General features: G+C 40.9%; 1 protein-coding gene across 1 annotated transcript; it reads right to left on the bottom strand.

Annotated features, from left to right (window-relative positions):
* Positions 1 to 27429, bottom strand: LOC138585935 (USP6 N-terminal-like protein). The gene is made up of 14 exons (XM_069657849.1): positions 27359 to 27429; positions 20040 to 20113; positions 14745 to 14830; positions 14577 to 14616; positions 14383 to 14463; positions 13208 to 13315; positions 10837 to 10946; positions 9363 to 9411; positions 7541 to 7661; positions 7328 to 7422; positions 7114 to 7179; positions 3791 to 3890; positions 3370 to 3522; positions 1 to 3055 (listed from the first exon to the last, which is right to left on the bottom strand). Exons 2-14 carry the CDS (start codon positions 20103 to 20105, stop codon positions 2436 to 2438), a joined length of 1695 nt encoding a protein of 564 aa, XP_069513950.1. The 5' UTR covers positions 20106 to 20113; positions 27359 to 27429; the 3' UTR covers positions 1 to 2435.
* Positions 27430 to 27488: the final 59 nt, after the last annotated feature.

Genomic DNA, 27488 nt, shown 5'->3' on the forward strand with positions numbered 1-27488 from the left:
TCTTCCTGAGGTAAAATCTGGTACCCTTAACTGTCAGAGAAAAGCACAGAGAAAATCAAGGAAGATAAAAGTTGTATTGTCTCAGCTCGGGGGTTTCACAACTTCAAACAACAGGTGCTGTTGGTTGTTTTCAATGTACAACAAATCTGAAGCAAATAATGAAAGACTTTGTTTCTCCTCTTTACTCTGACCAGAAGTGCCTTACAATGTCACAAGCTACTTCAACTTCATCTAATTTAAAGACTTCAGGCAAATTAATTTAACTGTGGATACTTTGATACACAAGTTTTAGCAATAAATTACAGTCAAGTGTCATAAAACCACCACATATTCATACAAATGCATTCAACTGTAAGACTTTGAATATTTCCAATCTGATTTGTTGTCATTTAGATGAATCCTAAATGTTTAAAACCTTTTCTACAACAATCCTAATCCAGGGCTAGATCTAGATAGAGACATGCTTAACCTAAAGCAACCACAAGGTGTCCACCTTTCACTATTTCTAACTTTGGAGCTGAAGAAACGGCTTCTCTACCCTTATGGGGATAACTGGTTTCTACTCTTATTACCTACTGGACCTACAATACTGTACATTTCAAAGCACAATGATAAGAAAATCTGACCCATCTAAATCCAGATCATCTTTCTTAAGATTAAAAAACAAAGGCTATTTTAACACTTTAAGGAGCTCAATGGAAACGCAGCAAATAATCCAGTTGAAAAGGAGGAGCACAAGAGTTATTAAACGGCCTCAGGGATAAAACAATAAATAACTGAGCTAAAAAAAACACGTATTTAAAACAAGCTCAATAGGTTTCAATGTGTACAATCATAACAGTGAGCCAGCTCACCATGTCAGAGGATTCGTGTTCAGTCCAACAACACCTGAAAGTTTGTTTTAGTCCATCGTGTTGTGTTAAATGACCTCAATCCTTCTGTTGTTGTGCAGGTTTAACATCAACAACGACCGCAGAAGAAGTGAAGCTGATCCAAATAAGGCATCGAGACATTGGTACAAAAAATAAAACTGTTACTCTGCTAGCAAACATTTTACAAAGGCTGACTTTTCTCTGACTAAACATTACAAAACTACAAAAGTGTTTATTTTATTGTAAAGGGTGATTTGTGTTTGATTTCCTTCTCTCTGCAACTAAACTCCATCAAACCTTCTCAGGTAATTCAGACTTTTCAGCCCAACAGGAAACAGTTTGGATGTTCCAGAGTCCTGTGATAGCTGTGTCTTCATGTCATCCTACGTGTCCTGTCCTACATCCCTTTAATTCTGGGAAAATTCTGAAAATGCAAATAACATGCTTGGTGCAAAAAGAGTGAAAAAGGTGACTCGGAGAGGATCCAAATGTAAAATGATTAAAGCACATATTTTTTAGACATGAAAGATCATAATGTGAGCTGCATTTGTTCTGCAAAAATAAGGGTTTAACTTTGTTTTAAAAAGGTAAGTAATAATGATTTTTTTTAATACCAAAATGTGTTTTTTCTCTTCAGTTGAAACCACATTCATCGAGTTCTAAACTGGAGAGTATCCTACTTCCACAATGTTCCATAATAGGATTTTTAAAAGACATTAAAAACTGTATTTTGCATCCAGATCCTTACATCCAGAGTTTTCTGTTAAACGTTTGTAGTCTTCAATCCCAAGTTTAGACATCTTCATCCAAAGAGGATAAACAGGGCTCATATTTATCCAGCATCTCAGAGTGGTAAGTGGTCTCAGAGACACATACAGTGAGTGGTTCTACTGGTGGTTAAACTCTTCATTAGCTTTCTTCACCGTGGAGATGTCTCCTCTCTCCCCTGATATTCGGCCACAAACAGAACTCTTTGTGCCTGAACTTGTGCTGGATGCAAAGAACACATGCTGCCAAATATCAATGTGAATTTGCAACTTTGGCTAATTTGGCTATTTTTGGAAAAATATCCCTTTAAGCTACGTGTGTCTGCAATTATGGTTTCATATATTTGCACACAGAGCCTTTGCCTACACAAATGAAACCCACACATTAAAATGAGGTCATAATTTGCGTACGTCATCACATACCAAGTGATTCTGAGATGGTAAATAAATACTGACCCGGGCTTTTCTCTTATTTCAGCACCAAAGAGTTATTCAATTTGCATTTGACTTCTACAACTACATGTCTGATAACCCAGTGCCTCACATCAAAACAGGGTCAAACATGTAGATTTGCTTCTTAGAGTCTTGACAAACTTTTAAACCTTGACAAAATTAACATTGGTCCTAAACTAAAACAATATTTTGAAGCAGCTATTGCTTAATAATCTGACTGATAAATAATACTTCTGTACTTCTTCACCAAAACACGAATTCATCAAACAGTTTAAACCCACTGAACTTGACCTTTGCACGTCCAATAAAAGGAGAGGGAGCAGAATCTAAATTAGTGCTCATCTCAGGAAACGTCAGTAGGCTGTGTTTCCTCTGATGCTTCACTCGGGTCCTGGTTCAGGTTCCCGTTGGTGGTCAGAGCTGAGGCCTGCTCCAGCAGCTGGACCAGGTACCTGTCCTCTGCCCGCTCTGCTGCAGACAGACTCTCAGACTGAACCAGGCCTAAACCCGGCGAGGCCACCTGGGCTACAGGCGCAGAAACAGTCCGAGGGACCCTGCAGGAGGATTGGTCTGTGTTTACGGCTGAGCGCGTAGCCACAGAGGAGTCATCTGTGTCTGGTGGTGACGGGTGATCTGCTGTGACCTCTGTGTGACCCTCTGGTGGCTGGTAAGGCGGAGGGCCCATCAGAGGAGAGCCGTCAGGGGTCAGCGGGGCCTGACTGTGGATGATGATGGGGTCCGGGGAAGGCAGCGGGGCCTCCTCCTCGCCTGCAGCCTCCAGCTCCCTGGGGTCCTTGGAGGGGCTCTGGTCAGGGGATATGGAGTCAGGCTGGTGGGAGATTATGTGGAGGCTCAGGCCGGCTCTGGGGAACCCACTGGCTGAAGATGGCCTCCCTCTGGAGGGGCTCAAAAGCACCGGTAGCTCCTGACCCAGAGGCTTACGAGGCAGCTCCTCAGGCTTCCCTGCAAACACAACAGATACGTAAAGAGTATTAAAATGCACTAATCCTATAAGTTCTGTTCAGATTTCTTAATGTGGTATACCAGTATTTTTATTGATCAAGGCAAAGCTGTGTTCTGCAGGTAAAATAACAGTTTATGTCAATGGAGTCTAACGAACTACTCGAGAACTACCAAAACTTCTGGACCTATTCATCATTTAAACCACGAAATCTGTAAAAACAGGGACCAGGTTTAAAACTACCGCAATACTCCTTTACGGGACAAACATGTAAAACTAGTATTAAAGAATATCTGTGCTGTGTGCAGGTGTGTACCTGGAGGAGGAAGGTCCAGCTTCATCTTCCTCAGTTCAGTCATGGAGGCCTGAAGCTGCTCGATGATCACGTCGTCGCTGTAGAAGAAAGTCTGAGCGATCCGCTCCTGCAGGAACTCTCGGAGGTCCTCCAGACACATCTTCAAAAGACGCTCTACATGCACCAACAGTTTGACCGTTAAAGCCACATCAAGAAGCTGTAGCTTTTTAACTTTAGGTGTAACACCCAAATCTCTTGTGTGTTTAATTCAGTTACTTTGAAGAGCGGCAGAATATCAAACCTAAACACTTTTGGTACAGATTACAATTAGTCTGCAGTACAACAGTCAAAAACTGCAATCTAATGTCGATATTAGTCATTTAGACGGATTAGAAATATAACAGAACTCTCCTTTCATGCTGTGAACTGTTTATCTCCTTACTCTTGTGTATCTTCAGGATGGTGTAAGACATGGCAGTGAGGAGCCTCTCTCCCTCCAGGATGTAGATGTCCCACAGGCGAAGGGTCAGCGTGAACGGCGTCTGCAGGAGCACAACAGGTCATCATATCATTGTGAGTCATCTGAAGTTGTTTACGCCAGCGGTTTCACATATCTGCAGTTCTCCTCCTGGCCGGATTCTAGAGGTTTGTTTGGTTCTGTCCCAGACCTCAGAGGCCCGCAGGCCCCTCTGAGCAGAGCGACTCAGCGGGACGGAGAAGTGCTGACAGCAGCAGAATTCTGCCAGACCACCACCACAGGATTGTGGGCATGCATGAAGGAGACTAATAGCAGTTAAGCTTAACAGCTCCTAATGCTCTCCTCTAATGCAATGTCCCAGGGCTCAGATATCACCTATTTCTGCTGAAATCATGTAAATGTATCTTTAAAATGGCAATCTGACACATTCTTTTTAGTCATGCTTCATCATCACATGCTGCTGTGTTTTTAGGTAGCAGCTCATAATGTGATCTTTTCTGTTGATTAAGTTTCAGCTTCTGTAGGCAGCAAGCTTTTCTACATGAGTGTTCTTTTATCCAGACTAGTTAGAAAGTTAAGTGCTTGTCCTTTTTTCAGCTACAGTACACACAGATGTCTTCTTTATCTGGTGACTTGTACTGTAAATGTTGCATATCAGTACTATTCATTTCTTTGTGCACCTGTGTAAGGTGTTTAGCTAAGATTGCAATTTTAGAAAAATAATCAGTGAGTGTATCCCTGAGGTTGTTTTTAAAGTGAAGTTAGCCCCTCATATACAGGCGCTCTGCAGCGGGTGTTGTCATTCGGGTTGTGACAGTAACCGCACGATCGACATATCGTGTTTATGTGGACCCAGTGAACGTCATCATTGCTTTCTTTCTTTTTTTAAATATCATAAACCTATAGCTCGTCTGCTTAAAATCACAGGTTCAATAAATTCACTGAAACTGAAATAAAATATGAAAACTTAATAAAACTGAAAGGTCCAACATTTTTGGATCTGTATCTTTTATCATGTCATTGGATGCAGCCAAGATATTTATGCATGCCATGATCCTTTCCCATGTGTCTTATTGCATCACATGTCAGGAGCAGGCCGAACAGCCGTTACACCTAACGAGTCCTTATATAAACACACTCTAAAAACTCTCATCACTGTAGGGTACTGAGAAATACAATTTACTGAGCTTTGAGAGTTTCACATTATTTTCAGACTTGTGTCTGGTTCATAAACTCTTAAATGGTTTGGCCCCTCCTCCTCCACACGACTTTGTGTACACTGGCTCAGTAAGTTATATTAGCTCCTCAAGAATATCCGCTATAAATCATTGTACCATACCATTTCGCTGCACTGCTTTTGGCCGATCAGCTTTTTCTGTAAAAGCCACAAATGGGTGGAACACCCTGCCTGATGATGTGAGGAGCTGCAGCTCCATCAGCATCTTTAATACCAACTTAAAAAGTCTGTTAAAAGCTGCTCAGCTCTGCAGCTCTACTCACTGACCTCCAATTCCATCTTATGATCTTTATGGCTTGCTTTTATTTGACAAGCATATATTTATGACGTGCTACTCTGTGTGTAGCTTTGTATTTGTGGTGTGCTTTATATAACTTTGTCGTATGTTTTACTCTGTACTGTTTGTTATTGTCCTGTTTTTTGTCCTGTTGACCTGTCAGGGGACTACAGATGTGAATTAGCTTCAAGATATAATCTAGTACGGTGCATCAAATGGTGACCTTTATGTTTTAAACTGTACATGGCTCCTTTTAAATAAAATAAATAAATAAAATAAGTCTGAATTCTGATAGTTTCTTCATAAGCCTGAATTTACAATTCAATTTAAGTTTTAAAGCGGAATCTCAGTACTTTTTCTACCTAGGTCTTATCTATTTGTTTTTTACATATTTGGGGGTCTTAATTGCAACAAAAAGATTTGGAATTTGGACTTTAGAAAAAGTATGTCCACTAAAAGTTCTTCCTTTTGCCACTGACAACAGAAAAGATCCCCACAGAGACAGACCTTTTTGTTTAAGGGCGGGTTCACACCAGCTCTGTTTAGTCCGATTGAACCGAACCCTGGAGCGTTTGTCCCCTCGGTGCGGTTCGTTTAGGTGGTGTGAACGCCGGAATGAAACTCTGATGCGGACCAAATAACCGGGCCGTGGCCCGCTGGAAAAGACGGGTCTCGTTTCCAAACTGACAACGGTCCGGTTTGATTCTGGTGAGAACGTAAACTGACTTAAAGTAGGACCAAATACAGGAAACAAACCATCAAACTGTGCATTGTAGTTTCACGGGTGCTGACATTTGCAGAGACACGCAGCGAGATGAGCAGAGGACAGACGTGGGGGAGCGATGAGGACATAGAAACATGGTCGACCGAACAATTTCACTTGTGGAAACACACGAGAACACGGAGGTGTTCAAACTGTTCAATGAAAAACTAAAGGAGATGGAACTGATCGATCAGCGTGCTCGCTTGCTTTGTTTACTTCAGGGAGTTTTCCCACGTGGAAATTCTGACCAATCAGAGAGCAGTTTCCCCGTGCATCAAAACTTTTGGTCTGCTGGTAAAAGCTGCCGTGTGAACACAAACCAAAGGCGAGGCAAAATGCAACTTTGTAACAACTTGGTCTCTGATTCGGACCAAACAGACTGCAGGTCTGAATGCGCCCTAAGATCCTTTTTCGGAAAACAGCTGTTACATCGCTTTCTTTAAAGCCACCAGACTCTGTTGACAAAAACAGTCATTTTAACACACAGAACACAAGTGTTGCTAATGAACTGCTGCCTCGATCAGTGAGCCTTTTTATCGTACCATTTAAAAACCCAAATCATACAATTACTGTTCTTGTCAGTGGAGTAGCTTTGAAGAGAGTGATGTAACAGCTGTTTCTGGTTTGAGAGAAAAAACAGAATCTTACATTTACAAAGCTCTATCTCTGCAGGGATCCTTTCTGTAATGTTGTCAGACACTAAAAATAATAATCTGAGCCTGTCAGTGGAAAAAATAAGAACTTTTAGAGGACGGACTGTGATTGGTGGCATTTTGCCGAAGGGACTTCATCTCAACCAAGTCTGTCTCCTTGCTTTAACAACACCAGAATTCCCCTTAATTATATTCCCCATATAATAAGATAAAGAAATGAGATGACAGGCCCCATGAGCTACTCCGAGCTTCTGTCTAACTGTTACTTTAAATGTAATGTAGTTTTATTATTAATTGGAGGTGAGTTACAGAGTGTTAGATGGAAATAGATAAAGAGGGAGCACGCAGGTTTCTCACCCTGTCAATGAAACACTGCAGGAACCATTTAGTGCAGTAAATTCCTGCAGACATCTGCTCTCTGTCCTGGAGAGAGAGAGGTAGAGACAGAGAATCAGCAGATATCTACAAGGCATCGAACTGACAGTGAATCACATTAAATGTCATCACAAATCTGATATTTTGCTGCAGCGTCATTTTCTCTTATGAAATACTTGCGTAACAGTGAGCTCACCAGATGTTTCTTCAGCTTGGGGATGAGTTTAGAAATAATCTGATCATGATGTGCCTGGAATCGCTGAAGTTTGGGAAACCCGGGAACAAAAAATCCTTAGAAAAGAGAAGATAGAGAGAGAGAGAGAGAGAGCACGCTTTTTAATCCTGCTTAATGCTGCTTCAAAATGTGCTCGACCAGCATGCATGACATCATCATTTCAAAGCAGCTCACCGTGCATGCCGTGTCTCTGATTGGTCAGCAGCTGTGACAGGGCCCAGAAGGCGTCTTCCTCGTTCATGTACATCAGCAGCAGGGCGGCAATCTGACTCATCCCCTGACAGTAGCTCACCTCCTGCAGGAAACAACACAAAATGAAACACTATCTTATAACAGGTTCTCCAATACTGTTTCACAGTGTCACACAGGTTCAATAACCTTTCATATTAAAATATTCCCCCTTCATCATCACTCATCATCAGGAGAGTGTGAGCTGGTGTCTGTATCTGCCGAGGATCGGCCCTTCACCTGTGTTTCTGTTTTTCTTATTATTCTGCTGTTTGGGACGTTTCTGCTCAGGAGCTCAGCTGACAGTCTGCAGGTCTGTAACAGACACTATCATAACTTCTGCATCTTTATGAGACGTGAAAGGGACGTCACAAACGTCTTCATGTGTCGTGCAGTGAATGAGAACAGTCCGCTGTGTCGTTGCTGTATCAGAGCTGCAGGTGACGGAGGGCGGAGCAGACAGACACACAGTCGACTTCAGCCTATAAAATCTAAACCCTGTCCCTTCCTGCGGATCGTACGGAGGTGTAGGCGTGATAGTTTGTTGTTTAACTGCTGTGAAACAATCAGAAAATAATATCTTATTTCTCTGTTTCACTGCTTTATTTACATTAACGGCGCTCGCTCTCTTCACTTCCTGTCTATGTTGCTCGACCACAGCTACTCTCTCTCTTTGGTTGCAGCAGCTTTGGGTTTAAATCCGACTGTAGATCTGCTGTTCTTTTAAAGCTTTGGTACCTTTTGGTAATGTTGCTTGAACATTTTGATAACCCCATTCAGCATAGACTTCAACCCCCAAAAATAGGCAGCCTTAACCTCATCTTCTAGCAATATTATAATATTTCCTGATGATGTCATTTCTTGGTTTTCAGTTGAATACTTGAAAACGATGAGCCTGAAAACATGTTTTGTTTTTTTTACGTAGAAACCCTCCACCTCCATTCTGTGTGTTTCCACCAGCTGTGGATTTAAGAGTGCCCTTACAGGATAACTTCGGGCGAGACCGTAGTTGTTGCAGGAAGAAGGAGAGAGGAAGGACGAAGACGAAGAGGGAGAAGTGCCGTTTGTTGTGTTGGAGTTCAGAAAGCGTTGCTCAGTGCTATCTAAAACTTTGTCATGGCTGAAGATCCTCTCTCCCTCTTCGTCTTCTCTCACTCCTCTCTCCTTCTTCCTGCAACAACTACGGTCTCGTGTGAGATTTCAGCATGAGACTTCTCCGTGAGCCAGACTTGGTTACAGACAAAAACAGAGAGCATAAGGTGAAGTAGCATGGCTGCCACAGTGTTGTCACTTATTATAACGATCTGAGCCTGTCAGTAGCAAAAACAAGCGCTTCTAGTGGCTGTGTATTGGCGTATGCGCGGTGCCCCGTTTAGTTACATTGTATCTCATGTCGCGGCTGCCGGCCGGTGCTCCCTCCCTGAATACTGGATCGATTTCAAGAATTGTTGTCCCCACTAGTCACTTACACACAAACACAAGGGAAAATAGGGTCTAGGTTGAAAAATACCAAAGTTATCCTTTAATATTAAAGTCCTGTGAAAGCAGACTGGCATTCAGATTTATAGATATAAGATTTAACCGTCTCCACTGGACAAATGTAACAGAAAAACAGACCAAACTGTAGCAGAACAGAAAGAACCTCGCTGTGGAAAAAGGCAGATTAAAGCTCTGCTGTGCTCGGACAGAAAACTGTAGATTTTTATCAGTTAAATCAAGTTAAACTGGAATTTTAATGTTTCATGTGATAAAGGAAACAGCCACTTACTGTGTTGTAGACTGAATATGCAGACAGGACGTGGAAGAGAGACTGCTGCCTGTAAGGAAGAAATGAGATGATGAAGCTTTATTCACTTATGAAGACATTTCTAAAGGATGTGACTCCTTTTTAAGTCCTGTGTGGTCAGCTAAATGTAGTATAAAGTCATCTATAGAGGAAGCTTAGCAGCATGCTACGGCTTTCCAGAGAGCGCAATGCATTCTGGGTTCTGTTAAGTCTGTTTTGTGCTGTGTTTGTATTTTATGCATTATATTTTGTGTTCTGTGTGTTTTTGTGTTTTTTATATATTCTAAGTTCTCTAGAAAAGATCTTCTCTGTGTTCCATCTCTTAAGTCTTCTCGGTTCTGTTAACTGTTCAGTGTTCTGTGTGCTCTATTTCTATGTTCTGTTCTGTGTTGTGAGCTCTATGTTCTGTTTTCTCCGCAGTCTTTCACTCCTGTATTTTCAGGTTCCTATTGTCTTTGTGGTCTGTGTTCTCTCTGTGTTTTCTCCAAGAGTGAGACCTCCTGTTCAAGGACATAAAATCTGAGTCTGTAGCTGTGTCTGTTATTGTTCATGTATTAGCTGTTGAGCTTCTATAACACAGGGAATGCTAACCCGGGGAGCAACTTAAGAGCGGAGTCATCAGCGGCAAACATAACTGTATTTCAATTTGGCAATAAATGGTTAAAACTATGACGAGAGTGTCCCTGACTGCACATACTTTGTACAACTCAAAGAACATTTCACAAAATAAAGGCAAAAGAGAAAAACACCCACAAAGAACACAAAATATGGAAAATAAAATGCACAAAATAGACTAAACAGAACCCAGAGAACACGTGATGGAGGATACAAAAGGGATAGAAAGTAGAACACAGACTACAGAGAACACTGGGAACATAAAAACCAGAGAACACAGCTGTTCACAACTCTGTCACTATAAAAAGCTTCATTTTTGCAGGCCCCCTGATCTCCTGTTAAATACTGAAACAATCTGCTGCCGCAGACTTTCCACTGCTGTAGCTGAACAGGCCTGCAGTCTACTAAACTGTTGGTGACATCACTCTGTGACTGGATCGGGTTCCACTCAAACCGGACACGGTCCAAACACACAGACTGCCCACCTCTCTCACAGTCAGTTCACAGGGAGGTCGTGAAATCAAGTCTCTACCGCTGTATTTTTAACCCAGCAGATAAACATTTTCTACATCTAAACTGATCAACTCTGCAAACTTAGGACAAAAACCCATAAAAGAAACTGCTACATGTGAAAAAAGGATGTAAATCTGACAAGATCCTGTGCTTAAATATGGTTAATATCTTAATTTCTTTCATTTTGAACCCTCCTCACAAAGCAGTAAAGGAAGAGGTTAAAGAAATGTGTTCAGTTTGTGGGTTTGAACTGTTCACCCTGATGAAAATCAATTACAGATGGAGAATGTGACTGTAAACCGTTTCATCTGAACACTGTGAAACTTACTTGACTCCAAAGCGGTCCATGAACATGATATGGTTTCGAAACGTCCTGTTGATGTCCAGGTCGATCTGTTTGATCTCGGATGAGTACAGTCTGGCCTGCTCCTTCATTTTCTGAGTGAGAACAAAGAGCAGAGTCAACAAGGACAGGTCGGGTAGGTGAGAGGTACTTGTGACTAAGTGAAGTGGGTAAATAACACAAAAAAACATGATACAAAAATTGATTCCTTTTACAGACTTACTGTTAGTTGTTACTAACAGTAACAGTTGTTACTGTTAGCAGTTTTCAAATGAAAGATAAAAGTGCTATTTGAAATGCTGTGCCTCGATAAATGTTCCTTTTCTGAAGCTGGTTTGTTTCAGGGCCACCGTACTTAAACCTCTACTGCATCACAATAAGTCGATGTAACCTGATTCAGTAATGGGTTCTTATAACAGACTCAGTTTAATTAAAGATTAATGTTCTAAAATGTTGTGTTTTGTAAAATGCTGTGGATTTTACCTTTAGGGCCACCGTACATATGCCTCACATGTATTAAAATAATTTACAATAACTTCAAGCAAATATTTTTGTAATATTGGGTATTTAATTGATGCAGTTCAATAAACTTTGATTTTATTCTTGAGATAAAAAAAAATAAAAACCCTGCCAAAATATGTATAAAATATTTACTGGTTGATTTGATCATTTTCAGTTCTCGTTTACTTCTCCATCTGCTCCTCTTACTCCTATAATCCCTTCAGCTTTGGTAAAAATAGTTTTTGTATCAGAAAGTGTTTGTTTAGTTAATCTGTCTTAGTGTTGTGATGGATAAGAGGATGAACACGTGACAGTTCAGACATGAGATATAAGTGCCCATCTGCCAGTTATTACATAGCTCATTATATACACAGAGTTTAGTTCACAGAGTCTTATTGTTTAGCGTGTGCATCAATGTATGAATATACAACATTTTATACAACAAACATTTAGTTCCTCCACAGTTATTGTGTTTCAGAATGTAAGCTAACAGGAGTTAGCTAGCCTTTTCCTTCGTGGTCTTTTTGTCTGCCAGACAAGAAAATATCATATCAGCACTTCTCTGTGCGTCTGTTAAAGAGATACTGGCCCATTACATTTAAGGCTAGCTTAGCAGAGAGGTTTCCCTTGATTTATTATTCTGCGAACATCGCAAATGTAGCATAAGCTTAGCCTAATACAAAGACCAGAAGCCAGGGAAAATGCTCACCTAGCTCCTATAATAGTCTTTCCTCTGTGTGTCTGTTACTGAGATAGATCCGGGACATGTTTAGCCTAGCTTAGTACAGAGCTTTCCTACCCTTTTAATCTGCCACGGTGGCACAAATGTAGCATTAGCATAGCTTAATACAGACTGGAAGCAAAAAACTGCTAGCCTATCTCCATAATAAGTTAACAAATACACCAAGTCTTCCCTCTGTGTGTGTATTACAGAGATGCATCTAAAGATAGCTTAGCAGAGAGGTTTTCCTTGTCTTATTTTTCGAACATGGTGCAAATGTAGCGTTAGCTTAGCTTAATACAAAGACTGTAAGGAATGTAAAACTGCTAGCCTATCTTCATAATAAGTGAACAAATACACTGAGCCTTTCCTCTGTGGGTCTGTTCATGAGATAGATCCAGGACATGTTTAGCTTAGCTTAGCATAGAGTCTTTTCTTGTATTTTTATTCTGCTGAAATGGCGTGAATGTGGCATTAGCCTAGCTTAATACAAAGACTGGAAGCAGGGGGGGAAACTGCTAGCTTAGCTTAATTAAAAGTCGGAAAATACTCCTTCTAACCACTCTGAAGAGGTCCCTCTCACCTGTTTGTGTTTTTGTTTGTGGTTTTAGCAGCAGTTAGCATTCGAACGATTCGGTCTTGGAACAGTCACATGCAGAGCCTTTATATTACTATTTCAGGAATTAAATATAGCAAGATACAACATTTAAATTAGATAGCTTTGGACTCGTTTAAGGGCACATTTTTTCACTTTGACTGAACTGTGCTAAGAGCTTAACGTGTTTCCTGTCTCTGTGCTAAGCTAGGCTAAAGATGTCATGTCTCTATACTGGGTACTGGACACACAGATACAATAAATTACAATAAATATGACACAAAGTGGGACATTTTACAGTTTAAGAAGTTTTAGTGATCCACTATGAAGTAATTGTTTCTAAATGACCTGAAACGTATCTTTAGTCATATTCCTTGTAACCTATCATCCAATATATAAGCTGACAACCGACATATCTTAAGCATAAGTCATTTATCAGTCTGGCTTTAGTTAATAATGGAACCAAACATCTGATTTTTCATAAAGACTTCACTCATTTCACAAAAGATCTGCGTCTTGAAGATATTACGAGTGCAAACCTCATATTTGCCCTCATTGTCCTTCTTCGTCCTCTCCACGTCCAGCATCAGTGCCCAGGCCCGGCCTCGGAGCTGCAGGGGAATGCCCTTATAAACCCGTTTCACCATCTTTGAGCAGAGAAACACATAAACACTGGGTGACTAAAAAGCCGGAGGGTTTAGAGAGCTCTTCCTGTGAAGAGTGAGTCACCGGAAAGTTTTACCGCCTACTGTTCGCCTACGACAACATTCTCAGGAACAAAGCTAAAGTTTTTCAGGTTTAAACACTTTCAGTGAGCATGAACCAAGGTGGGTTTAAATCTTCCCAATGTAACACATTTTAGTGGCTTCGAGTAGCAGCAAGAACTTGGAAATGTTTAATTTAACAACTTAAAAAATACCAAAATAAGTTCTGAGTGCTGTCAAATGCCATCGCTCCACAATGAGATGCAGCATGACTTTGTTAAGAACCGGATACCTGACCCAAAAATGGTGCCTATTCAGTGCAGTTACAACTACTAGCTTGGCACATACATACGTTTGTTTTTTACTCCATACAGTTCTGAACCAAGACTCAATTGCACATCCAATAATTACTGTAGCAGCATAAAAAACTCTTAAGCTCTTAAGCTGCTAGATCTTACACTTCCGCTTAGCCTAAAGTTGGTTTATGCTAGTCTGAAACGAGGCAGCTAGTTTGTTGAAAATTAGCTTCCTGTTGCCGTCGGAAATGGGTTTGCTGAGAGCCCTGATACAGAACCAAAAGAACTGCAGGAGCTAAAACGGCTAAAAAGCTCTGCAGAGCTGCTGAGTAGCTCTTGTTGTTGGGTCGTCATAGCCCAGCGATAAGAATGAAGTGTTGGCTCTCAAACTGTTGGGTGTGGGTGGAGGTTTTCCCCTCTCCAAACATTTTCTATTTGGACTCATATTTTAGGGATTACGTTAAGCTCGGATCCTGAAATGTTCTGTATGAGCGAGCGTGTAGGAATTCAGTGTCTTGCTACAGGAAGCGTTTTTTGCACTCGACATTGACAGTTGCGGTGATTCACTGGGTGACCTCGCAATCTAACTGACCACTTTAGAAACCAGCTCCCACTTTACAGTCTCCAGCAGTGAGGTCATTTTAAATTAAAATAATAAAGCTTGTTTTCAGTCTCCTTTTGACTGAGGTCTGGTATGTGTGGGCTGTTACTCACCCTGTCACTGTTCCTGTATTTATCCCACTTCTTCACCATCTTCAGCCACTTCTCTGCTCTCTCTATCTCCAGCTGCTTCCTCTGTGAAGAGACAGGAGCTTGTGAGAACATAAACAACTGACAACCCGCTATCTGCCATTTGTTACTATTTAAAGTGCAGCCCACTCTAGTGTCTGTACACTTTCCTTTTTTACCTTTTCCTCATGTGCTGTCGGGGCGGGCAGCTCGTTCTCACTGGAAAAAATGAAAAATAAAAGAAACAAACCATCAGGTTAAAACTTTAAAGCAATCACTGCACAGCTCCCCCAACTGGAAGGAAGATACTTTCAACGGCGTGTAGAGGAAATAAAGATCAGACTTACTGCATGAAGCCAAAGCGGTCGATGACTTTGTAGATGCTGTAGTCAGCATCTTCCCAGGGGTCGATCTCCACCCCGCCCTGCCTGCCCTGCAGACACAAACACACACACAACTTACCAACTTAAACAGATACAAACACAAAGTACGCAATAGGGCTGCGGCGACTCCTCGATGTAATCCATGTTATCGATTATGGAAATACGTTGATTTGTGCGTCGATGTGTCGCACAATCAAGGGGGCTGGAAAGATATGGCGTGCAGAAACAGATCTTGTCAGTCTCTTAGGGCGCCACATTCTGGGGAGCGCTGGCTTGAGCCTCAAACATTTTGAATGAAGCTCCAGTACGATGTTAAATATAAGCGTAACTTTCTCTCTGCTGCTCTCGTATTTACCTTCACCCTCCCGCGCTCTCTTAGCCTTGCTTTTGTTATCAGATTGAAAGTGATACTATCGCCACAATCAGAAACTGAATTCTTTAAATGTGAAGCCAGAGGAAAAGCCGAACTCTTAATTAAAATGGAATATAGTCTAAGTATATCCTAAGTTTGCTGAACACTTATAAGGTAACTTTCTTCTTTGGTTCAGCTGCCATTAGCACGTCAATATAGGTTCAGCTTCACTTTGTGCTAATGTTAGCATTCTAGCATGCTATCCAATACATATGAAAAAAAACCCTTAGTGTTAGCCTTTGCACATGCAAAATGTGTAATATTAATGCTTATGCTATCTTAATCTTTCATTAGTCTGTATAGAAGCAATAATGCTAAATTTGGGTCGCCTGCTTCATAGAGCAATCTGGTTATGACTGTAGTGGTTGACCAGGTAGTGTCATTACATGTAGAGTACTCTAGTAACACATCAAAGTGGGCCCTACATGGGCCTCACCTGGGTTAGGTGGGCATTAAGTAGGATTAAGTTAAACACAAACAGGCAGCCCAGAAGAACAAACACAGCTAGATTGAGCAAACCATTTAGACAGCGTACATGGGTACAAGATGGGTATCAAATGGGTCACATTCTACCCATAAGGGCCTTTAAAAAGGAGCCTATCAAGGCCTTCATCAACCCACCATGGCTCACCCATATGTGGTCTCCAAAAAACCTAGAGACAAATTGGTTAAGCCCAAATTGGATGTCCAGTCTGGGCCCTACGTAGGTGTGATGGCTCGGTCGATCACCAAAGTTTCATGGCAATCCTTCAAATAGTCATCAAATATCCGGCCCAGTGGTGGACCGGCCGACTGCCAAACACGACCATCCCCAAACGCTGCTAGAATGGCAAACAGTTTATGTGAATATTAATAACCCATGTTGCCTTGACATTCACATGTAGTGTGACACTGGCAAGAGTGCACATGCAGACACAAGCTCAGACACTTGAAGAATGCTTAAATAAAGCTGTAACAGTTCGCACTAAAAGGTTTATCTTCAATGTGTCAAACTGCAGCATGAAAACTGTCCAACCTAAACAAGCATTTAGAATCTGCATTAGCAGCACAAGGTTTAGGAGTTATAGGAGTTACATTTATATCACGGAAAATCCATTTAGGTTACAATCTGGTCCCAGTGTTGACATAACAGAGAGGTAGCTAATCCTCCGACAGCCTACCGGAGAAAAACAACACTCTGCTCTGTGGTTGGCTGCGTGTCTGGAAGCCAATCGTCCGCCTGCTTTCAGCGAGGGGAGAGAGGGTCAGAGTGAGCTCACAGAAACTGTACGGCTTCTTCGTGGTTGAGTCGGCACTCTGAGCCCTGGAGGCACAGCGAGTGATGTCAGTGTCATGAAAGTGAGAGGACTAAAAATACTTCCTGACTGAGGCTGTTTGGAGGAGCAGAGACACGGAGAGGGTTACAGAAGGAGATCAGAGCCACATGAAGTCAAATCTGTCCTTTGCTGATTTAGTTCCTCTGATATGACTTGTCAGACAGAAAAATAAACTGAAAGTAAATTAAACTGATTGAACCGTTTAGCTATGGTTTCAGACTCAGATGAGTCAGTGGGATGGGTTGGCAGTCATGTTACTTGGTTTTTTCCAAAGCTTCTCAGAAGCTTCTAACAGTACTCGTGTAGCGTTTTCCCGAGTCAAGATCAAGATCGTACCTGTCCATATGTAATTGTATTTATTTAGTCAAACTTCAGACAACATTTAGCATTGGACAAGTTTGCTTGTTTTTGTTAAAGGCTTTAGAAGTATGTAGAAAGACATGCTCATATATCAGGCATTGAAAAGGACTAAACATAAACTGTGTCCCAATTCAGGGGCTGCATCCTTCAAGGACGTATTTGAAGGCAGATCTCGTTGAAGGCTGTCCCATTTGGAAGGCTCCTTCAGATGCAGCCAACAAATGCGTCCTCCCTTTCCGGGGCCACAAAGGACCCTTCGGGTGCATCCCTCACAGCCCAACGTATCCCGAGATTCATTGTGCAACAATTCAAAAGAGATGGCAGACTTTCAGGCGGCCGGGGGACACACTTTAAATGTAACAGTTGTTGGTTTCAACTCGAATAGCAGCGATGTTAAAAAACAAAAGGGGCCTTAAAACAAATGATCTTTAAAATAATAGCTTAAGTTACGTGACATTAGTTATTATAGCTAGTCAGCCAGCTAGCGGCCTGTTGCTAGGCGACAGGGGCCTTTGATGATGGAAGGGTAACGTTTAACGGTCTACACAGGCTACGAATGACTCATCCTCTGTAGACCGTGTCATTTGAAGGATGCAGCCCCTGAAATGAGACACAGCTATAGTTTTTGATGTGTGTTATAACTCCATTTCCCCTTTTTAAAATGTTGTTTGTAGAAAATCAGCTTTAATGGATTCAGCTTTTATCAGTATATAAGTGTCTGTTAGTGCAGATGAGGGTTCCTGTGATGCATGCACGAAAAGAGGTCACGATCCAGTCCAACATCATAAATAACTGAAGGAATGTGATTTAATTTTTAAATGCAGTTACTTTGTTTCTAAAGACCCAGATTTAACTTGAACTAGCCTAACTCATTCAAGAAACTATTCCTTTTAAAACTATCTGTTTAATATGAGTGTGACAGATTAAAGGGTGAAAAAAGATCTGCTCCTTTTATCAGTTTAAGCTGAATAAAATGGGGCCAGAGAGAAGGATGAGTCAGGGCAGGAGAGGTCTCCCTTAAACCTACATAAAAGACATAAACCTGTAAGTGTCTGACTCAGGCTTTTTTACCCAGAGTTCTCCTGGGAAGAACAGCTGATCTCGTTCCAGCCCTGCTCCTCCACTCTGCACTGTGCTGTGCATGTGGCCGGAAACCAGAATCCCGACACAGAAAACACGATGACCGGGACTCCAGCCAGCCCCCGGAGGTCTGTGTCAAGTCAATCGTTGCACAGTGTGTCACAGCTGTTGCTATGGCTAGACAGAGCAAAGCCTCCACCCCCACAACAACCCCCCATCCTCCCCTCTGCTACAAGCCGCTGAGCTAAATTTAACCTCTGGATATCACCATCTCCATTCACCCCGTTCAACTCTGCATCTGCACGTTCACTACTCTGAGTTTTCAGAATAAGGCTCTTCTTGTTCTAAGGAGAGATGCAGACTGATTTAGCAAGCAGCTTGAATAATATGGGCTTTTATTTTGAAACTGTATTTGTTTCTGTCCTACAGAATAACCTGAGAAAACATCTGGGAATGATCTCAACACACAGCTGCTCTGATCTGGATAAAATATGCATCTCAACATGCAGTCCAGCTTTTACGGTCATGAGTAAGGGTACTATAACTGTATTTATATCTAACTGAAATTTTGGAGAACTGGAAAAGTTGCAGTTGGAAGGAAAGTATCTGTGGCCAGGGATTATATTATATAAATTATATTTGTAATTTGAAAATATTAAAGAAATTGCATCACTCTACGAACAGAACAACAGCACAAGTAGGCCTATATTAAACAGAAGAGGTCCCACCACAATCATTTATCAGAGGAGGGTCAGAGAACAAGACAATGTCTCCATGCCACCTGACAACGTGTCTCCACCTCCTCTCATTGTACAAAAGTGAAGCCAAAATCCCCCCGGTGCATTTGTATCCAGAGTGTGTGCAGTAGAGATCGGCTGATGGAGCCGCAGTATCGACGTCCCGCCCCTTCCTCTACCCAAAGCTCGGTACTCGGGAACAGAACGCTGCAGGAGCCCCATTTGTCAACATAGCTGTCAATCATGAGGTCACGCCCCCTTTTTATAGCATCGAATAACTAATTAAAAGTAAACTTGTCAGAAAAATGAACACTTGGACATAAATCAGCATGATAAGAACTAACTATAATGACAGAAACCATGTTTGAGAAAAATGTATTTGACGTGTATTTTGATTTTATAGTTTGACTCATGTCCCATCTGTTAACATGCTGAGCTGTCAGGTCATCCATCTTTTTATACTGTCTTTGTTTTGACCACTAATTATAATCAGTTCGTCCTTGAATCCTAGCGGACGTTTGTGATATTTCCTTCAGGCGTTCGTAGGATATCGCCTTCAGAAGAACGGGCTGAGGCAAGGAGGGATGGATGGCAGGCAAGCTAAAAAAACATAATGCCTTTGGCCAGGCGCAAAAGCATAAAAACAGAGTGATGTTTTTGGCTCTCTTAGATGTACACAGGAAGCATTGGAGTATATATCTCCGTTTGACCCCGGTCCATTCAAGACCCACTCAGGTAGAGAGAGGAGGTGGAGTCTCCACGTCGTTTTTGTAATCATCCAAGTTTAGTTCGTTTTTAAGAACGTTTTCATGCCTGTTTTTAATGTTAGTTTCTGTTTCAATCACATTTAACATCTTTGGCCATCATGCTCCGATCGCATTAAACCACAGGCACCAACATATTATTACACAACGTGTTATTAATGCACTTTGGCAGCACACTCACATCCACCCACGCACACACAGTGTACTGCACTCCACACATGCAGAGTTGCATTGCACACAAACCACACAACACACATTTGAATTCACGCTTTCGTCCTTCTCAGTGGGTCTGTGGGTTTCTTTAACCACAGAATCAACCGCGTGTGAACTCTCCATCCTACAGAGTGAATACACACAACACAGGAGATAATGCAGCTACACTTTCTGCATGTATTACTCAAATTACTCACAGCCTGCAGTTCTTACAAACTGTTACAAATCTGAGTTGTCACTCAACAAAATGCAGAGACTAAGTATAACATTATGAAAGATAATAAAAGCTAATAATTACAGATGAACATTAAACAGTTATTAAGCTTGAATTAAAGAAGATTCTGTAGAAAACAAATGATCCACTTGGACAAACTCACCGTAGCATATTTCAAGATGATATCAGCACGTTCCTCTGCTATTAGAGTCTCAATGTCCTTCTTCATGTCAATATCTGCAGAGAGAGAGAGAGAGCAAAAGCTAAATGAGCTTGAGAAGAAGAACAACAACAACTGAAGATGAGTCAGAAAAGCAATAAAGCACAGCTGATTGATGTGGGCGACTGCTGGCCTCCAGACCAACCGGATGAGCTGGCAATGCTTAAAACCTGAAGCACATTGTGTTTGTAATGACTTCATCACAAAGAAGAAACACATTTATCATTAGTTGGTTGCATGATGCATTTTATTATTTTGTCTAAATTGCATTTTAGATATGCTGATATAAACACACCCACGACCCACTGAAGACAGCTCTATGACCCACTGAACACAGTTGAGAACCAGGGATCTATACTGCTTATCCTGTTCAGGGTCACGGGGGAGCTGGAGCCTATCCCAGCTGCCATTGGACCCTGGACAGGTCACCGGTCAATCACAGGGCTGAAACATAGTTACAGACAACCTTTGACACTCACATTCACACCTATGGGGGATTTTAGAGTCACCAATTAACCTAACGAGCATGTCTTTGGACTGTGGGAGGACGCTGGAGTACCCGGAGGGAACCCACGCATGCACAGGGAGAACATGCAGACTCCACACAGAAAGGCCCACTACGCCCGAACTGGGATTCAAACCAAGAACCTTCTAGCTGTGGGGCGACAGCGCTAAGTCAACAAAGTGTCACCTTGTCAGGTACAAAAGGTGGGGTTTGGAAAGGACCAAAGCAGTGGTTAGCTATGTAACGCATGTACTTCGTGTTAGTTAATGCATGCTAGCTAGAAAATGTGTCCCTTTAATAACACTGTAGGAGCCAATTTAGCATGTGTGTTATTGTTGTCTGTTGTTTTTAAATAGTTTTGTATTAACGTCTGTTGAATGGTTTATTTTGAGCACTAGGGTGTGTATTTTGTTAAAGTAATTGGTCAGGTGATGAGGTCAGGTGTTAAAGGTCACAGGTGAACAGGAAGTTAGTTGGGCAACAACGGAGGGAGCACACGGTTCTTAACATAACACGTAACACATGAGCACGGCAGCAGCACTGGCAAGAGAACAGCAATTTACAATCTGGATTTAAATGATCAGGATTCACCCAAAGCAAATTCATTCTGGGTGTTTGCTTTGGATGTGCATCAAGACTTCCTACACACCCATGAATGTGGCTAAAGATTTAACAAGGTGCCACTTCACCTTGTTTTACGGACAAACTACTGATAGGTTTAAGATGTCCGAAGCTCGTTGGTAAAAAGAAACACTTAGCTTTGCCCAAAAAAGCTCTCATGTGTTTGGGGAATCTTCAACTAGGATCAATGCCAGACTGTTCTGAAATAAAATCTGAGACGTGGTCATCGATTTAAAAGGTCCAGAACCAGATTCTGAGTGGGCTGTGTACTGCAGGTTTGTCCATCAGACAGCGGGATATGGGTAACAAGAGAGCTATGCTGCAGTAATATAAGCCTCTGGGAAAATCAACAAGCCAGCATTCATATGACTGTACCCCTACACCACAACCCACCAGCCTCCTACATAATATCTGCCTCACTGTGACAGGACACCGGACTTTCTGCCCAGAATTTACAGAAAAGAGGCAATTATTTTATTCTAGAGAAACACCCCCGAGATTCCTACAAGCTAATAGCAGGAAATAAGTAACACAATGCAGTACAGTTAACAGCATGTCATGTGGTGGTATCATAGCATCTATCTGAGCCACTTCTAGTCCAAACCGGAGCTGCAGGGTTGCTGCTAAATCCTCCCCAAACAAAGCTGCGAGGGTATTAATCCTGCTTCATCTCTATTTTCAGCACGGATCCACACCAACGGCAGGACCCAGGGTGGTAATCTGGACACGCAACACAACACGCAAAGCATCAGGATTAGGAATATCTCCAAAGTGGGATTATGCAATGAAAGTCTGTTGTTCCCAAAGCGGGAACAAAGAGAAACAATGTGAGCTCTGAGCGTAAAACACAAGTTACAGTTTCATCTGTAATTTACGTGGTCTGTTATCCAAAAGCATGAAAGTACAGCAGTGTGGTCCCATCAAGACAAAGATGGGCCCTTTGTTGGTCTTTCTACACCTCAAAAAGCATCTGGCACTGGAGCTGTGGCTTTGGTTCACACTCAGTAAACTTTATTATCAGAGCTAAGAAGCTTCTTCTCTTCTGCCAGAAATCTTTGATGGTTTGGGCAATTAATCAGGCGTCACAACCCCCTACAGTCTGATCATCAAACCACAGACAGTCTGGTTTTGGAAATGTGGTCCAGTTCTAAAATCAAAGTGTGCACAGACTGTGATAACAACAATCCCAGTCCTCAGTCAGAATGTGTGTCAACTTGTGCTGTATACGTTTTTAAGGATTTATACTGAATACTTATTAAATCTTTGAACTATGTAGGTAATACATAAACAAATGTATGGAATGTCATTCATTTAGTTGCGAAGCTGCACCATTTTTATATTTTTAGAATGTAGCAAAACAATTTACCTTTTTTACATGGCAGCCATCTTTCTCTGAGTTCACAATGTACTTTAAGTTTAAACAACATATTTTACTAACTCTTTAAGTTACAACAGCTAACATTCAAATAATTCCTAGCTCACATTACTGTTATCTAGGCATACACGCCTCTCCTATTGTACCATGTAACACTATTAATTGTTACTGTTAGCAAGGAAGTAGTTAAATGCTAATGCTAACTGTTGTCTATTGTCTAACATACATAAGACCCTACATCGCTCTGGATTCTTTGTTATATATTGTGTTTCAGTTGACAATCAATCCAGAAGCAGTGTGATGATAGCGGTTTGTCAGATTCCTTATGTTTATTAAACTTGCAAACTTGAACACAGCTTTATGACTTTGACAGAATTGTTCAACCCACTCAGAGCGTGTGAATATGGTAAATTAACAGGAAGCATCACTCCTGAAAGAAGGAGGGGGTGAAAAGGACACTGGTCCCAGCATGAGGAAGCTGGCAAGAAAAAAAAAAAAAATTGTGTTGCAAGATAGAGGTTTGTTTTTAGCAGTAGCATTATCCTAGCTCTCTGGTTCTGTCATTTGTGGTCTCCAATTTTTGTAAAAAAAAACAAAAAAACAAAAACTGTTTATCTTTGTCAAAGCTAGCTGAACATGTTTCACTGCAAGATCGAGGACCACAACTTTTAATTGATGATGACCAAAGATTTCAACACCTTAACTCTCATCTGGGACAGCTCACAGTGTAAAGGGGCCTTTCGTTGAGACCATGGCCCAGACTGAGAGTCTGAAAGTGGGTTAACCAAGTTGAATAATTCAGTAAGGTGGAAGATGGAGGTCGTGTCTGGTAGACGGTCAGTGACACAGAAAACGCAAAATGAGGGCGATGGTGACTTCATCAGCAGCATTCAGTGTGCTGTTTTTCTAATGATGTGATCCCCTCTATGCACCAGAGCGCCTGGTTACACCTTCGACAATGACATGAAACAGAAAATAAAAAACGGCTAACATTAAAGATGCTTGAACATGATTTTTTTTTTTTCCCAAATGAATTAAATGTTTAACCAACTGTGAAGTTTGTTACTGTTTGATCATTTTTAACAGAAAGTTAAACACCATAAGAGTGCAAGTTGTTGTACAGTGCAAATCTTTTGTGCAGACCACATGAAATGTGGATGTTGTTAAACCTTTTTATGGTGCCTCTTCCATCAAGTCTGGTAGAGTTTAAAAGAAGGAAACTAACACATTTCCAATACTTCAAGATGTTTTGGGCTCTGACTGGCTCTGACATTCAGTAAGAACTTTGTTTATTTAAGGGCAACCAAAAAAATGTGCTTATTTTTGACAGTCATGGTTATTATTTGAATATTTTGAGTTCATTCTGGTTATTTTTTTGCCCGTTTTAAATCATTCCAGCAGCAATCCAGTCAGCATCTAGCCAAAGAGGCAGAATCTCTCTCTCTGACAGGAACAAAATTCACTTTAAAGCCATGACGTCTTTCTACCATAGTTCTTTATTTAATGGCTGTTATTAATGTTACCCTGAAAGAAAATGAAAGGTAGTGGAGAGTTTTGCTGTCCGAACATCGTCCAAATGCTCCTGAATTTCAGAGACTTTTCCAATCTCACTTTCCATCTATAAATATGAACGCCTATGTGTCACTGAAGACCTCACACACGGATGCTGACACTTTAGATATTGACACTGATACTTGAGATGCTTCATTGGATTTCAAATCTGTCAGACAAGATTTTCTGCATCATAAATTTAAGGAAAACTGTTAAAAGACTAAAATCTAACAGTGTTTCAGATGAGCTGCAGCCCTGCAGAGGTTCATGCACAACGGCTACAGCTTACAGGAGCTTTAAATATGAGCTGTCATCTGAAGCATATGGCAGCGGCAGCATGTGGTCAGCACACTAAATCACAGAGCAGCTCTGGCTGGAGTCCCAGTAAGAAGGGTGGAGGCCCGAACTGGGAGAGAGCAGAGAGACTGGACTCTACCTGACGAACGAACAGGGTGTCCTGAGGACACTGGGAGTTTTATGTATAAACTAAAATGTTTCTAAACAGAGTGGACGCTTGGGAGTTGGACTTCAGTCAAATGCTTATTGTTGTGGTTTATGGTCAGAGGTGGGGTGTTAAAAGAGGGAAATGTGTATTTTCCACGAAGACGTGGGTTTTTTATTTTGAATCAATACTGATGCTGATTTATCAATTGGAAAATTACAGATTTTATTTTTGAGCGTGAATAAAGCCTAGACCTTTTCTTTGTGGACTGTGGATTTTGCACCGGTATGACTTTGCGAAGCTACTCGGGAGGCTGCTTTCTTAGAGAAATAACTTAAAGAAAAAATAACATTACTATACATTTTCAGGTACATTCACATGACACCATTTCTAAATCACCCAAGGCATTCCTGCATTATATGTTCTGAAAAATATATATTGTTAACTGAACATATGCTGATACGGATATATCTGTATTAGGCCTATATCAGCTGTCAGATATCCGTAAAGTTCTTATTGTTTTTTGTGAATAAAAAATAAATAAAAATCAAGCATCTTAGATACTTTTAATCTATTAATTTCCACTTTACTTGGATTCATCTAACGAAAGATTAATAAGCATCAATTTACTAGAATAACATTTAGCATTGACGGACCTGGAAGACTTATAAGGCCTTACTGGAATGAGTAAAAACGTAAGTTGACAAGACTTAAAGGAACAATACTTGCCCCAACCAAAGTTGTCAACATTACAATCTGGAATAGTTAAATTTACTAACAAGTTTTAAGCTGTTTGGAGGAAAAATAAATACATTTAAAGACTACTTCAGCTCTTAAAACATCTGATGATTTATGATTATGAAGATTATTATCGATCAGTTAACGCAGCCATCATTTTCTGGGGCAGACATCAATAAAAATATGCAGCGTAAAACAACCCCTATTTGCTTTAATGATTAATTCCAATAAAGAAAATATCTATTAAATGATTTATCATGTCATACTTTAACGATAACCTCCTGTGATCCTTCCTTTTCATATGGGGACATTACAGACCCGTTTTTCTTATTCGTGCACATTGTTTTGTACAGTCACAGCAACTGTGCTATGGAATTGTTAATAGGGGAGCTACTGGGGGGATTGTTTATTTATAGCAGGTGCTAATGATTTATGATGCAGCAACAATAACAAGTTGGGGAAAAAATGAGATTTATTTACACTGGCTAAGTAATTGTAAATGTCTTCACTTAACCTACAAGGTTAGCACAATTAATTACGTAGGCTACCTGAGAAATTAGCTAATTAAATCAGGAAGAGTAACAACAACTGCAAACAATAAAACTCCCAAACTACTCACCACGAAGACCATCTGAATCTACAAAGCATCAAAATCTCTTTTCTGTGAGCAAAAACAACTGTAGCACTGCTCAACTTAAATACTTAAATGGTACAGTAAAGTAAATTCCTCTATTGTTGGCTAGCTAGCAGCTGCCAGTTAGCAGACCGAAGTAGCTTAGTCTTACCTCATGAAGCTAACTTACAATATTAATGCAGCTCGGTTAGACAGACCTCTTTTTCATTCTCATCCTCCTTATTATCTTCCATGTTTGGCACCACAATACCCCCACGAAGTTAGCATCCTCAGTGCTAGATTAGCAGTCTAATTATAACCGTTGCTGTTAACATAATCGTTGGCTACTTAGATTTAACTCACTATAACCTACAAACTTGTTGTATTTCACCTAATAGATTTGACACTTGTAGTATCTTTTCGATTAGAAAACGTTTGTTAACACTTTCTCTAATGGCAAAGACATGAACCAACAAATCAAATCGCAAAAGAAGCGCCAAAGATCAACGGTCATTATCATTCGCGTCACGTAAACGTCATCACGTAAATGATGAAATACTGGTATGCTAATAAGGAAGTGCTAATTTGAGGACATCGGGATGTTATTTAACATTAAAAATGAAGTATACAAAGAAATAAAAATTTAAAAAAAATTTAATTCTTGCATGTGGTACTTATTAGTCTATATGTTTATGTTTTGTATTCTTCGGTCAGTAATATAATCCCGTTGTCCACATATGAGGATATCTAAATCTACTCCCTTAAAAAAAAAAAAAAAAAAAAAAAAAAAAAAGTATCATGTCCTGCCAATCTTAAATAGCACGAAAAAAGTTAAATGCACACTAAATGAAAACTCTCATTAAAGCCTCCTTAAAAATATAATGCGAGGCTTTTATTCTGTTATTCTGTCCATCTAGCGTGTTCAACTCTTTGCAGAAAACATGTTTAAAGATAACACTGTATTGTATTCTTTTTAATTGTGACATTTTTCACTCTGAGATTACCTACAAACACAGCAGCAGCAGTTTGTCCTCTGGCTCATCATTGCTGCTGTACATTCAATTTTGGATATATTGTTGGACAACTGTCTAATTGCAGCAGCAGGAGGCCTGATAGCTGCTGCTGCCTTCATGTTTCCAATACAGGGTCATGTAGAGCCATGATGTGACGACGTAATGATGCTGGTCCAGTCTGCTGACGGTTCAAACACATCAGACTGAAACCAGGACCCTATTGATAGCTAAAAGTGTCATTTTCTGATGGTAAACAAACCCATAGCCTTCACTAGGACGAGCTGTGATGCTGTGATTTGAGACGGCGCTGCAGCCTCACGCGAGATTCTTTTATTCTAACGAGAATAACAAACAAAAGCAGCACAAATACGCTTAAAATTGAGAATAAATGAGAGTTATATTACCGTGTTTCTCGGGTGTCCTTCTGCGCTATCCGTGCAGTAACACAGCTCCGGCTCCTCTGGGCATTCTCCGGTGAAAGTGCAGCTCCAGCAGAACAAACCACCGGGCTGACAACAAAAGCCTCGCTCCGTC

Source organism: Semicossyphus pulcher, unplaced genomic scaffold (assembly GCF_022749685.1).
Source record: "Semicossyphus pulcher isolate SPU_LCO1_2020_fin unplaced genomic scaffold, fSemPul1.0.p SCAF_1, whole genome shotgun sequence".
NCBI lineage: Eukaryota > Metazoa > Chordata > Actinopteri > Labriformes > Labridae > Semicossyphus > Semicossyphus pulcher.